This window comes from Spinacia oleracea, chromosome 6, assembly GCF_020520425.1.
Source record: "Spinacia oleracea cultivar Varoflay chromosome 6, BTI_SOV_V1, whole genome shotgun sequence".
Lineage (NCBI taxonomy): Eukaryota > Viridiplantae > Streptophyta > Magnoliopsida > Caryophyllales > Amaranthaceae > Spinacia > Spinacia oleracea.
This window is the reverse complement of record NC_079492.1, coordinates 144,340,741-144,353,111: the sequence shown is the minus strand read 5'-3', so window position 1 is coordinate 144,353,111 and position 12,371 is coordinate 144,340,741. Positions and strand designations below refer to the sequence as shown.

The window sequence follows — 12,371 nt, the reverse complement described above, 5'->3', positions numbered from 1 at the left end:
TTGCTGCCATTTTGATTGAAGTTTGACTTGGGGGATATAAATAATAAAATAAAATATTAAAATACAAGAAAATGTTTATTAGGGTTATGATTTTGGATTTTGGGGATTGGGAAAAACCAATATAATAGGGTATATGCCAAATTTGATTCCTTTTCACCATTGCTAAAAGTGGTTATTTCATTAATGAAAATTATAGGGTGTAGATTAGATTACAATATTACATTTATAAAAAAAAAAAAAAAAAAAAGTTACAATATTACATGCTACTCAAATACATTGATACAAGGAGATTATATGAAAATGCTTCTTAAATTTGAATTATAATCTTTTATTGTTGGAGAGATTATGCTAGTTAGGGCGTGTTCGGCGGTAGCGCTTGAGGTAGCGGGTAGCGTTTTTGTAAAATTTGTAAGTGTTTGGTAAAGTAGCGATTTAGGTAGCGGTTAGCGGTTGAGGTAGCAGTTGGGTAGCTTTTGTCAAACGTTAAAATTAGTAGCGTTTTTTTTTTTTTTTTGACGGGGAAGAACAATTTCATTAATAAAAAGCCATACGGCATCTACAATGATAAAATAGATCTGCATAACACAGATTCAAAGAAAATACATAACTGTTACAATCAAAACAATTACTATTCTGCATCCTAAAGCACATCTCGTACTCCACCGCTTCTAGCTTGACGCGAGCAGTGATTTTCGATGATTTCACATCTTTCCAAGTAGAGCCCTTCGCAATCTGCGCACGAATTGTTCTGATCGACGAGTTAATGATAAAATTTAAACCTGTATGAATCCAAATCTCCTTCCCAATTATTGAAACCCTAAAAAAATTCTCATCCATGAATGAGAATCAAGAACCTAGAAAACTCTAGGAAAAACCCAAATAAATTGGGAACAACCCCAAAAATAAATGGGGAACAAATCAACGGAAATAAACCAAAACAAGACAAAAACATGAAAAGAAAACAATGAAAAGCAAGAAAAAGGGTCGAAAATAGTCTAATTTCCGAAGAAATTAGACTATTTCCGGCCTAAACGGTCAAGAAAACTAAAACCCTAAAAGAAGAGAGAGAAGAGAGAAAAGAAATTAGTAGCGTTTAAAGTAGCGGGTAGCGTTTGAAAAAATTAATAAAGTTTTAAATAATATTCTTGCTTTTAATTTTATTTTATAATATCAACCGCTATTTTTACCGAACACTCATATTAGTTCCCCGCTACTTGACAACTAACCGTTACCCGCTACTATTCACCGGTACTCGTTACTTTAACCGCTACCCGCTACTCAACCGCTAACCGTTACCCGCCATCGCTAATTTTGCCAAACAGGGCCTAAGAGTTGAGCACTTGTCGGGCTATATATGTATAGTATACCCACATGTAGAGCTGTCAAAAATCGACCCGACCCGAAAATACTGGGTCCTGAACAAGATTTTGTGACCCGTAACCCGATTTTATCCGAACCCGAACAACCCAAAATGGAATGGGTCAAAACCCGACCGAACCCGTTTTAGACCCGACCGATTGAAAATCATTGTATTTATAGTAATAAATGAGATTATGAGAAAATTTAAGCATAAAAGACACGTTGTTTTTACTATTATTCTGTGTAATATGATTTTAATTTGAATTATACGCCATTTTATGATTGAATTTGACAAAATATAAACTTTCGTAGGAAAATTTGTTAACTTGTGCTAATATTTTGTATATTTTTCACCTAAATTAATGAAAATATAATGCGCGTTTTAAAATCTCTCAACCCGTTGGGTCGACCCGAACCCGAAAGTTCTGGGTCTTGAACAAGCATTTGTAAACCCGAACCCGAAAGTGACCGACCCGATTCAACCCGAATCCGAAAGTAAATTTTTACAACCCGACCCGACCGACCCGTTTGACAGGTCTACCCACATGTCAAGCTCGTGTGTCTTGTGCTCTGACGGGTCGTGCCTATAACGGGAAGGAAAAGTCGTGTTGTGTCGAGCTCGTGCTTCTCTTGTATATCAACTTTATAAACTGTTAATAATAGACAATTAAATTTGAGTGAAAAAATAGACAAATAAAGATATTAGTGATTGAAGTTGTGGATTGACAAATGTGTCGGTCAAAATGATGCATCTATACCTACTCCCTCCGTCTCTTTTTGTTTTTTACGTTTGATGTTTTTCACGCGATTTAACGACTATTTAATATGCATTGAGATTCCTCTACTTTTTTTTATTTAAACAAGAAAAATTACGTTTATTTATAATGTTTTCACTTTTATCAAAAATCTGACATTGGGAAAATGAGAAATATTTAATGTCCAATGGATTTAATTGGTTAAAATAATATTTGGGCACAAATTTTGATAGAATATTAATGCATTATGTGACAATATAAAAGGAAATGTAAATAACAAAATGAAACACCCAAAATGGAATACGTAAAAAACAAAAAGAGACGGAGGGAGTATTTAAAAAGGATAACCATGGATTATTGGAAGCCATGTGTCACCATAGATTATTGGAAGCCATGTGTCATCCCTCATTTCATTCATTATTAGTTTTTTTTTATTTTTTATTGTTTCTATGTTTTACAACTTTAACTCCTCTTCCACTTCATCTTCCTTATTCAACATAAGTTATCAATAGTCCAATATATACATTAATCTCTTCCACTTCACCCCCTTTAACATTCAATATTAACTCAACATATATTTTTTATATATTTTTTCAACCTTCAAATTAGGGGTAACAATTTCATCAAAGTCCGACGGATATTCGAACAACCCGAACCGAATATATAGTTGAAACCCGATAAAACACTGATGTTAAACGGGTGGCGCGTGGATCGGGTGATGGGTCGGGTTAGATTCGGGTGGAGCTTCATCCAACTCGTCACCCAATCCATCATTTGATCCACCCATCCATCCGTTAAAATTAATAATTTTGTTTACTACAATGACTTAATTATTAATAGAATCATGTATGTATTACCTAATAATTTTTTGTTATTAGTTTTCGTTTATTTTATAATGTAGATGTCAAAATTATAATTCATCGTCCACTGTATTAACACATATTACTTTATATTGATTGATATTACAAATAAAGTTGACGATACTTTTAATTACTATCGTTAATCATTCGACCAACCCAATTCATCCGCGGATGCATGATGGATGAGTCGGATGTGGATGGAGGGGAAATAGAGTGACAGATGGGTTGGATCATAGATGAAAAGTTGACGGATGGAGGCGGATGAATCTCCACCCGATCCACCTCCGATCCATTGCCACCCCTACTTCAAATTACACCTCTATTTAATTCATATATTACCAAAAATCACAAATCATCACTAATTAAAACTTTAAAAGACAGCTGAACAACCATTATATAACCGTCCGTTCTATGAACGGGCTCAAAAGCTGTTTAATAAAAAATCGAGGGAGAAGTTAATACTCTATACAAGAGAAAAAGGAACTACTTCCATAAAAAATAAAAAATACAAAATAAAAGAAATACAAAAACTAAGATAAGATATGTATAAGACCAACTTCTTACCAGATACGTTATAGTTATACTTTTTAATCAAATAGTTATATTATAGCTATTATTAATTAATTATACTTTCTAACCAAATAGGTATAGTTTCTAATCAAATAGTTACTTCCTAATCAAATAGTTGTAGTTTCTAATCAAATAGTTATCTTTTTTAATGCTAACATCATCGGTCTTACACGTATGACGTCTCATAGAAGACATATTGACAATTTATTCATAAACTAAACTAATTTTTATCAAATGCTTCGTAAAATTTTTAGTTTTACTAGAAGAAAGACCATCAAAAGCACTAAAAAGGAGACCACCCCAAGCCTTCAGCAAAAACGCTGCAGAAACAAAATAAATAAATAAAAACACTTGCAGGTATCAAGCTATAAGCAGCAGGAGAGCAGGAACAAGAGCATCTTTGGCGCGCTACAAGTCTACGACACAACAAATGAGAGTACCTTCTTCATTTCATTCATGAGGATGACAACTGGTTTTTCTGCTAAATAGAATACCAGAACCTGGACAGAAGTAGAACTTTTGGTATACAGAGATGGACTATCGTTATCAAAAGACTTCAGTATCAAAGAATAGGAAGTGAAAATTGATGCAGAAAAATGCTGAGGCGCGCCTTTTCTCATGAAAATGCTGGCAGCTCCTGCTGTAGGATGGATTGGAAGCTTAATTTAGAGTTTTCTTTCCACGCATTCTCTGTAATGTGGCGCTCCAACTCCTACCCTGGCTTAGCAGTCATCAGTCCGCAGAACCTATAAAATAGTGCATAATACCACAAGATCCACAACATTGATATATTCAGTGCTTGCAACCATTCTGACAATGCAAATCAAAGTTACAGCTTCCAGTGATTTTCCTGTGATAATCAATGTTCAACAGAGAAACAAATACAAAAAAAAATGGATTTACTATTGCATGATAGCACTTGTATTAATGTATAAGAAGAAAAAATATTCTCGTTCCAACCAAAAGTGTATAACTGAACCCTAATTTTAGCTAAATACTACAAATATAATGGCAGTCTACCTAATCCTATTTTCGCAGCCTGTAACAACCATGTCTTAACCTACCAACTATCAAGTGGAGATGATGAAATGGAATATGGATGGTTTATTGTTACAAGAACCATATGTAATCCACATGAATTACTCCTACATAAGTTTTATGCTGGTTCTACCTAATACATCTCTGCCCCGACTAAAAAGGGCAGGAAGCAGTATGACTTGACTGTATAGCTTTCTCACAACAACTAACTCGCCTCGATCCTTAGCTACAATGTATTGTCTTCAGCGAGGGTAAATAGAGGCGGTTCACTAGATCAAAGTTATTAACATCGTGATGCCACTGCTTAGGAGTATTAACAACCAGCCTCTATTTGTTCTAGAGACATTATTATTGCCTTGAGAAGCTCCAAAAGAGAGCAAAACCCGCTTGGAGACCAACTTCAGGAATGCTATGCACAAGAAGAAGAAGCTCACTAATAAAACAGAAAGCTCCTTGTTATGTAGACTTTTCTGGTCATTCTCTATATTTTCGACAAGAGATCTGCAGTGAAAAGGTTTGTGTTAGATGATACTCCGAAAATGGAACAAAGAAAATAGAAAATTTTGATCATAAATATATCAGGCCCGCAATTTTGATTATACATCCGGGTGCACGGTGCTCATTGTGTACCCTACCGTGCACCCTGATGAACACTCATTGAGTGTCTAATGAACCTGGAGAATGCTTTCAATGTGCATATACAAGTGGAATATTTGAACTATATGTTCTTTGGATTTGACCTATATGTTCATTTACTATATGTTCTTTGGGTACGAACAATATGTTCTTTGTATTGAACTATATGTTCATTTAAAAACAGGGTGCACAGTGAGCATTGTGGACTCGGGTGCATAAACCATATTTTGTTCGAGGCCACAAGTATTTGAAGTGAAGACCAGGACGGGTTTTCAGTTTGTGTGAAAATAACTCGTAACAAATGTCCAATCCCCTCCCAGGATAGTAACTCTTAATGAAAAAGTTGGGAAAGTTATGCAATCTTATGGCATAAACAAAACCAATAGCTAGCAGACTGCAGCTACACAAGAAAGTTTACAATCAGAAAAGACAACAGACCTGAGGATCCTATTTTCACTGACCAACTCATCAACTTGCGTTGAGAAGACAGCCTTCCATAACTCGATATCTTCGATTTGCTTATCCTGTGAAATAGGATTATTTTTTTTCAAATTTTAGATAATAAGGAATATGGAGAAAACTTAAGAGTATCTTCAGATATTACGAAGTATAAGTTAGACAATACCGTTTCTTCCTTCCACTGAATTAGTTCATTGATTTCTTTTCTTTCACTGTCCAGGAGCGAAGTAACTTTTGATATTTCTTTGTGGATTTCAGGAACAATATCACCTTGTTTTTTATGTAGTTCCTGGAGATATTCATCCAAAACAGATAGGTTCACCTCCACTGACCTCACCTTCTGCATCAAGATCTTCAGAACAGAATCTCCCGGAATTCTGCTATTTGGCTTTCCCACCACTGGTTCAGGAACCTTCCCTGAGGAGCCGGTCTTTTGCTCGTCATTCATTCCTATTCCTTTAACAGAAGAATCATTTCCATTAACAACTTCATTACCATTTTTCCCATTTCCTGTAACATCTTGAGGTTTTACTGATGAAACTTCTGTTGAATTAATCTTTGATGGTTGTTCATTAGTAGTAGATCTGCTAGAGGTAACCATTAGATCTTCAAGCATCCTCTCAATAGCATCAACACCGTAAACTTCCAAAACACTCAATGTACAATAATGTTCTGATCCATAGTGACTAACCAAACTTAGGTTCAAATAAGTTACCCATTTGGGTTCGGGCAGAACAAAGGTCTGAGCATGCTTAACATTGGCAGCAACAAATTTCCCCATAAAGGACCATGCATCAGTAGGGTAACTCAAACTTCCCTGCAACTCAAACTCCTTGAAGTTTGAGGAGTAGTGCTCAAAGTTTGCTATCTTTACAGAGTCAACCAAAGTTTCTTCCGCAAGTTCAACTACCACAAACTTATCTGATACAGAACAAGGGTTTCTAAGATACTTATCATGATCCTTCCCCAAAATGTTATTTGCTCCTTTTGCCTCCTTATTATGAGCAACAACTTTTGCACCTTTAGCCGCAGAGGCGAAATTGTAAGCCGTTCCATCAGGTTCAAGTCGATGGGTAATATTTACTTGTTCGACCACCCCGTTTCCTGATATTGTTGTACTTCGGGACTCATCGAGCTTCAAATAAGTGGAATCTAGACCCCTTCCATGTTGGTGGTCCTCTAATTTGTTCATTCTTTGAGGAATCCGACAAGGAATTTCACAAACTAAGTTGTTGTATCCTAAACTTAATATGTTAAAAACCAGTTCTTCCAACCCTTGATGCCTAGGAAGCGAGAAATTAGAGTTTGAAGAACCTAGCCCTTGAATGGCAGAAATGTTAACGTTTATTGATATATTAACCTCTAACAACAGGCTGTCTGTGGAGTTGCCAACACTGATGTTATGGAAACCGGAATTTCCATTGCCAACAAGCTTAGCCTCAGAGGACATGCTTTTATAATTAGAGTAGTGATGAGTCTCTGGAAACCATCATTTAAATTATGTCAGTGTTTTTAACTCAATTGGGATTAAACAGGCAGCAATTGACTACTGATTTGAATCGAATTTACGCCACACATTAGAACAGCAACAACAAAACAACAATTCATCTAAAATATCATAAGTGCAGATTCTGGTTAAATCCTTTGGTTGTGTAAATATATTGTATTGGCAAATATCAGCTTAATACAGACGCATTAATGGATTGTCTGAGCTTAACTAATCCCTAATGCACAAAAATGATCATAATACCATCTGCAACAAAAGTTTCTACAAAAGTATCATAATTTCTAAAATTACAAGCAGATTCAATTCATAATACGTTATTAAATAACAAAAAAACATACCATAATCAAAAGCTAACATTAAATTACCACAAAAACCAACCATAAGTAAGAGGTATTTTATCAAGCAAAAACCTAAAATGGACTCCAGACTATCAAAGGTCCAACATTGTTGCAGAAAACTCCAAATTACAAAATTGGTAACAAAAATAAAACAAAATAACACAAACCCAGAAAATCAAAAGATGAATAAATAGAGGAAAGTACCTCCATGTCCATCGCTGAGACAAACTTCACAATAAAACAAGAAAACGAAGCACCAAATCAAGGAAACACACAGTTCATAGAAGCTGTTGTTGTTGTTGCTGCTGTTCCTGTTGGTATTTTCGCCATTGTTGATCTTGTCGTTGTTGTTGGCAGGATCTTGGGGTTTTTTATTGTTAATAATGCTACATTTTTTGGCATTTAATCCAACGTTTTGAGCCTTCTTCATTTCTCATCCGTACAAACAGAAAAAGAAAGTTCAATGTTCAAATTTTTAGTATTGAAAATTAGCAGTCAGTTTGTTGGATAGCGAAAGTTTGGGAAGAGAAAGAGAAGATGAGAGTTTTATACTTCCAGTTTCGTCGGAAATTCGACGGTGCGCTTTTCAGCCGAGGTAATTGGAAATTCAGTGGCCTATAATTAATTAATTACCTTTAATTAAATTTTGTAGGAGTTCCCTTTATGAAATTGGAAATTCGGGAAGCATATGTATTCTACTTTTGTAGGTTGTGGCACGCGTTTGAAGTTGTGCTACCTACAACGTGGGTCCAACCGCCAACTCGCCAAGGGTCAATAAGAAAATTACAAATACTTAAAAACGATGGTCTGACGCGTCAGACCATCGTAGCTGTCACATATTTGCTGACGTCAACAATACCTCAACAATTATTTCGAAAAAACATTTATTTTTCGTTTCTCTCTCCTCACCACTCTCTCGTTCTTTCTCTCCCCTCAGAATCTCCGTTTCCCTGACCTCAATCTCAATTCCTCAAAACACAACTTTCTCTCTCCTTCCTCCCATGGCGTCGCCGACAATATCTCCATCCGCATCCTCCGGCACTCTCTCTTTTCCCTCTCTGAAAATCCTCAATTTCCCCAATTTTGATTTTCAAAACCCTAATTTTGATGAATTTGTAACAACCTACAACATCGATGAGGATGTGGATGGGTGCTGCGACTCTGCGAGGGAGGGTGGTGGATTTCTGCTGGTCCGGAATGGTCGGACGAGGCGGCGATGGTGATAATAGGATTTTCGCTGTATTTGGACGCGGTGGTGACGAGTTTTGGTGACGGAGTAGTCGAGTATTGGTGACAGAGTAGTCGAGTATTGGTGACAGAGTAGTCGAGTGCAGTGCGAGGAGATCCCCTCGGTGATGTTGCTGTGTAGTTGTTGTCCACTGGAGGAAAAGCCCCAAGGTTGATCTCCTCGGTGATGTTGCTGTGTAGTTGTTGTCCACTGGAGGAAAAACCTTGTTGATGTTGATGTTGATGTGTTACCTTGTTGCTTTATGTTGTAATTACGTCATTAATTTCAATCCTTGTAAAAAAATTATTTGATTGTTTGTACTCTTTGAAGTCTAATTGTTGATTTATTTAATGTGCATTAATAATGATTAAATTATTCTAGTTAAGAATTATTCGTTTATGGTTTAGTTACATTTTTTCGTTAAGAGTCATTTTTGTTTTAGTTACACTTTTGTTATATTTAGTTAAGAATAATGTGGTTTTAGTTAAGACTGGTTTTGTTGTAGTTAATTATAAGTTCTTTTTGGTTAAAGCTAAATTTGGTTTAGTTAAGAAAAGAATCATTTTAGTTAAGGTTCAATTTGTTATAGTTAAAAGTTACGTGTTTTTAGTTTTAGTTACGTATTTTATAGTTTTAGTTAAGATTTTGTGAATTTTAGTTATGATTTTCAGAAGTTGTAGTTAATAATGTATAAGGTGTAGTTAAGATTTTATAAGTTTTAGTTAATATTTCCGCGTATTATTATGATTTTAAGAGTTTTATTTAACATTTTTCGAGTTTGCAAATATAAAAAAAGTATTAGCAATGAAATAATTAGTTAATCAATAGAACCAATTAGTTAAGGCAATAGAACCAATTAGTTAAGTACTAAAACTAATTAGTTAAGCAATGTAACAAATTAGTTAAGCACTGGAACCAATTAGTTATGCAATGGAACCAATTAGTTGATCACTGAAACTAATTAGTTAAGCAATGAAAACAATAAGTTTACAGATATAAAGAAAGTATTTGTTAATTTTGCAGTTCAATTAGTTAAGCAATGAAACCAATTAGTTATGTAATGGAACCAATTAGTTAAGCAATTCAACCAATTAGTTGTGCAATTGAACCAATTAGTTAAGCAATTAATCCAATTAGTTAAGCATTATTGGAACTAATTAGTTAAACAACAAAACCAATTAATTAAGCAACCGAACCAATTAGTTAAGCAACGAATCCAATTAGTTGAGCATTGAAACTAATTAGTTAAACAACAAAACCAAATAGTTAAGCAACCGAACCAATTATTAAGCAATGAATCCAATTAAATTAGTTAAGCATTGAAATTAATTAGTTAAACAATAAAACCAATTAGTTAAGCAAATGAACCAATTAGTTAAGCAATGAATCCAATTAGTTAAACATTGGAATTAATTAGTTAAACAATAAAACCAATTAGTTAAGCAACCGAACCAATTAGTTAAGCAATGAATCCAATTAGTTAAGCATTAAAATTAATTAGTTAAGCAATTGAACCAATTAGTTATGCAACCAAACCAATTAGTTAAGCAATTGAACCAATTAGTTATGCAACCAAACTAATTACTTAATCAATTAATCCGATTAGTTAAGCATTATTGGAACTAATTAGTTAAACAATAAAACCGATTAGTTAAGCAATCGAGCCAATTAGTTAAACAATAAAAACGATTAGTTAAGCAACTGAACCAATTAGTTAAGCAATGAATCTAATTAGCTAAACGTTGGAACTAATTAGTTAAACAACAAAACCAATTAGTTAAGCAACCGAACCAATTAGTTAAGCAATGAATCCAATTAGTTAAGCATTGAAACTAATTAGTTAAACAATAAAACCAATTAGTTAAGCAACTGAACCAATTAGTTAAGCAATGAATCCAATTAGTTATGCATTGAAACTAATTAGTTATGCAACCAAACCAATTAGTTAAGCAATTAATCTAATTAGTTAAGCAATTAAACCAATTAGTTAAGCAATTGAACCAATTAGTTAAGCATTATTGGAACTAATTAGTTAAACAATAAAACCGATTAGTTAAGCAACCAAACCAATTAGTTAAGCAATGAATCCAATTAGTTAAGCATTGAAACTAATTAGTTAAACAATAAAACCAATTAGTTAAGCAACTGAACCAAATAGTTAAGCAATGAATCCAATTAGTTAAGCATTGAAACTAATTAGATATACAATAAAACCAATTAGTTAAGCAACCGAACCAATTAGTTAAGCAACGAATCCAATTAGTTAAGCATTGGAATTAATTAGTTAAACAATAAAACCAAATAGTTAATGAACTAATAAATTTAAGCCTGATTCAATTAGTTAAACAATTGATCAACTAGTTAAGCATTGAGACCAATTAGTTAAACAATAAAACCAATTAGTTAAGCAAAAGAACCAATTAGTTAAGCAATGAATCCAATTAGTTAAACAGTGGAATTAATTAGTTAAACAATAAAACCAATTAGTTAAGCAACCGAACCAATTAGTTAAGCAATGAATCCAATTAGTTAAGCATTAAAATTAATTAGTTAAACAATAAAACCAAATAGTTAAGCAACCGAACCAATTAGTTAAACAATGAATCCAATTAGTTAAGCAGTAGAACTAATTTGTTAAGTAATGAACTAATAAATTTAAGCCCGATTCAATTAGTTAAACAATTGATCAACTAGTTAAGCATTGAGACCAATTAGTTAAACAATAAAACCAATTAGTTAAGCAAACGAACCAATTAGTTAAGCAATGAATCCAACTAGTTAAACATTGGAATTAATTTGTTAAACAATAAAACCAATTTAGTTAAGCATTAAAATTAATTAGTTAAACTAAAATCAATTAGTTAAGCAATGAATCCAATTAGTTAAGTATTAGAACTAATTAGTTACACAATAAAACCAATTAATTAAGCAACCGAATCAATTAGTTTAGCAATGAATCTAATTAGTTAAGCATAGTAATTAATTAGTTAAAATTTTCTGAGTTTTATTAGTACAACTAAAAATATGAAGTATATTATACTTAGCTAAAACCAATTTAATCATTACTAAGGCTGCGTTCTATTCACCTGATTTTCACTTATTTTTCCTGAACTTATCTTATCTGAACTTATCTGAACTTAACTGAACTTATCTGAACTTATCTGAACTTATCAAAACTTATTTTAGTTATAAATTATACTTGGTCAACCCTTATCTGAACTTAACTGAACTTATCTAAACTTATCTGAACTTAACTGAACTTATCTGAACTTATTTTTCCTGAAATAAGTGGAAATAAGGTGAACAGAACAGAGCCTAAATTAAATCAATAAATTACACTTAAAACATGGGACTTTGGTATGAGAGAGAAAAGGAAAAGAAAGATAAAAAACAAAATGTATAGGTGGTGCATCGGGTTCTTCTTTTAAGGCACATATCACAAGACTTAATTCCCTTCACATTGGACTTCAGCATTTATAATTCCACTGTTGACTTGATTCCATTCACATTGGAATTCAGTATCTATGGCTACATCAATTTCAAAAATCACAAGTAACAAAAATTCAAGTCTAAGATTCAATTGTTTGCCTCTAATAGTTACGGCTCTTTGACCACGTAATT

General features: G+C 33.5%; 1 protein-coding gene across 1 annotated transcript; it reads right to left on the bottom strand.

The window, feature by feature from the left end:
* Positions 1-4,442: 4,442 nt before the first annotated feature.
* On the bottom strand, positions 4,443-8,180 carry LOC110786391 (SUN domain-containing protein 5). Its single transcript, XM_021990939.2, has 4 exons — positions 7,727-8,180; positions 5,844-7,156; positions 5,657-5,742; positions 4,443-5,083 (listed from the first exon to the last, which is right to left on the bottom strand). Exons 1-4 carry the CDS (start codon positions 7,950-7,952, stop codon positions 4,852-4,854), a joined length of 1,857 nt encoding a protein of 618 aa, XP_021846631.2. The 5' UTR covers positions 7,953-8,180; the 3' UTR covers positions 4,443-4,851.
* Positions 8,181-12,371: the final 4,191 nt, after the last annotated feature.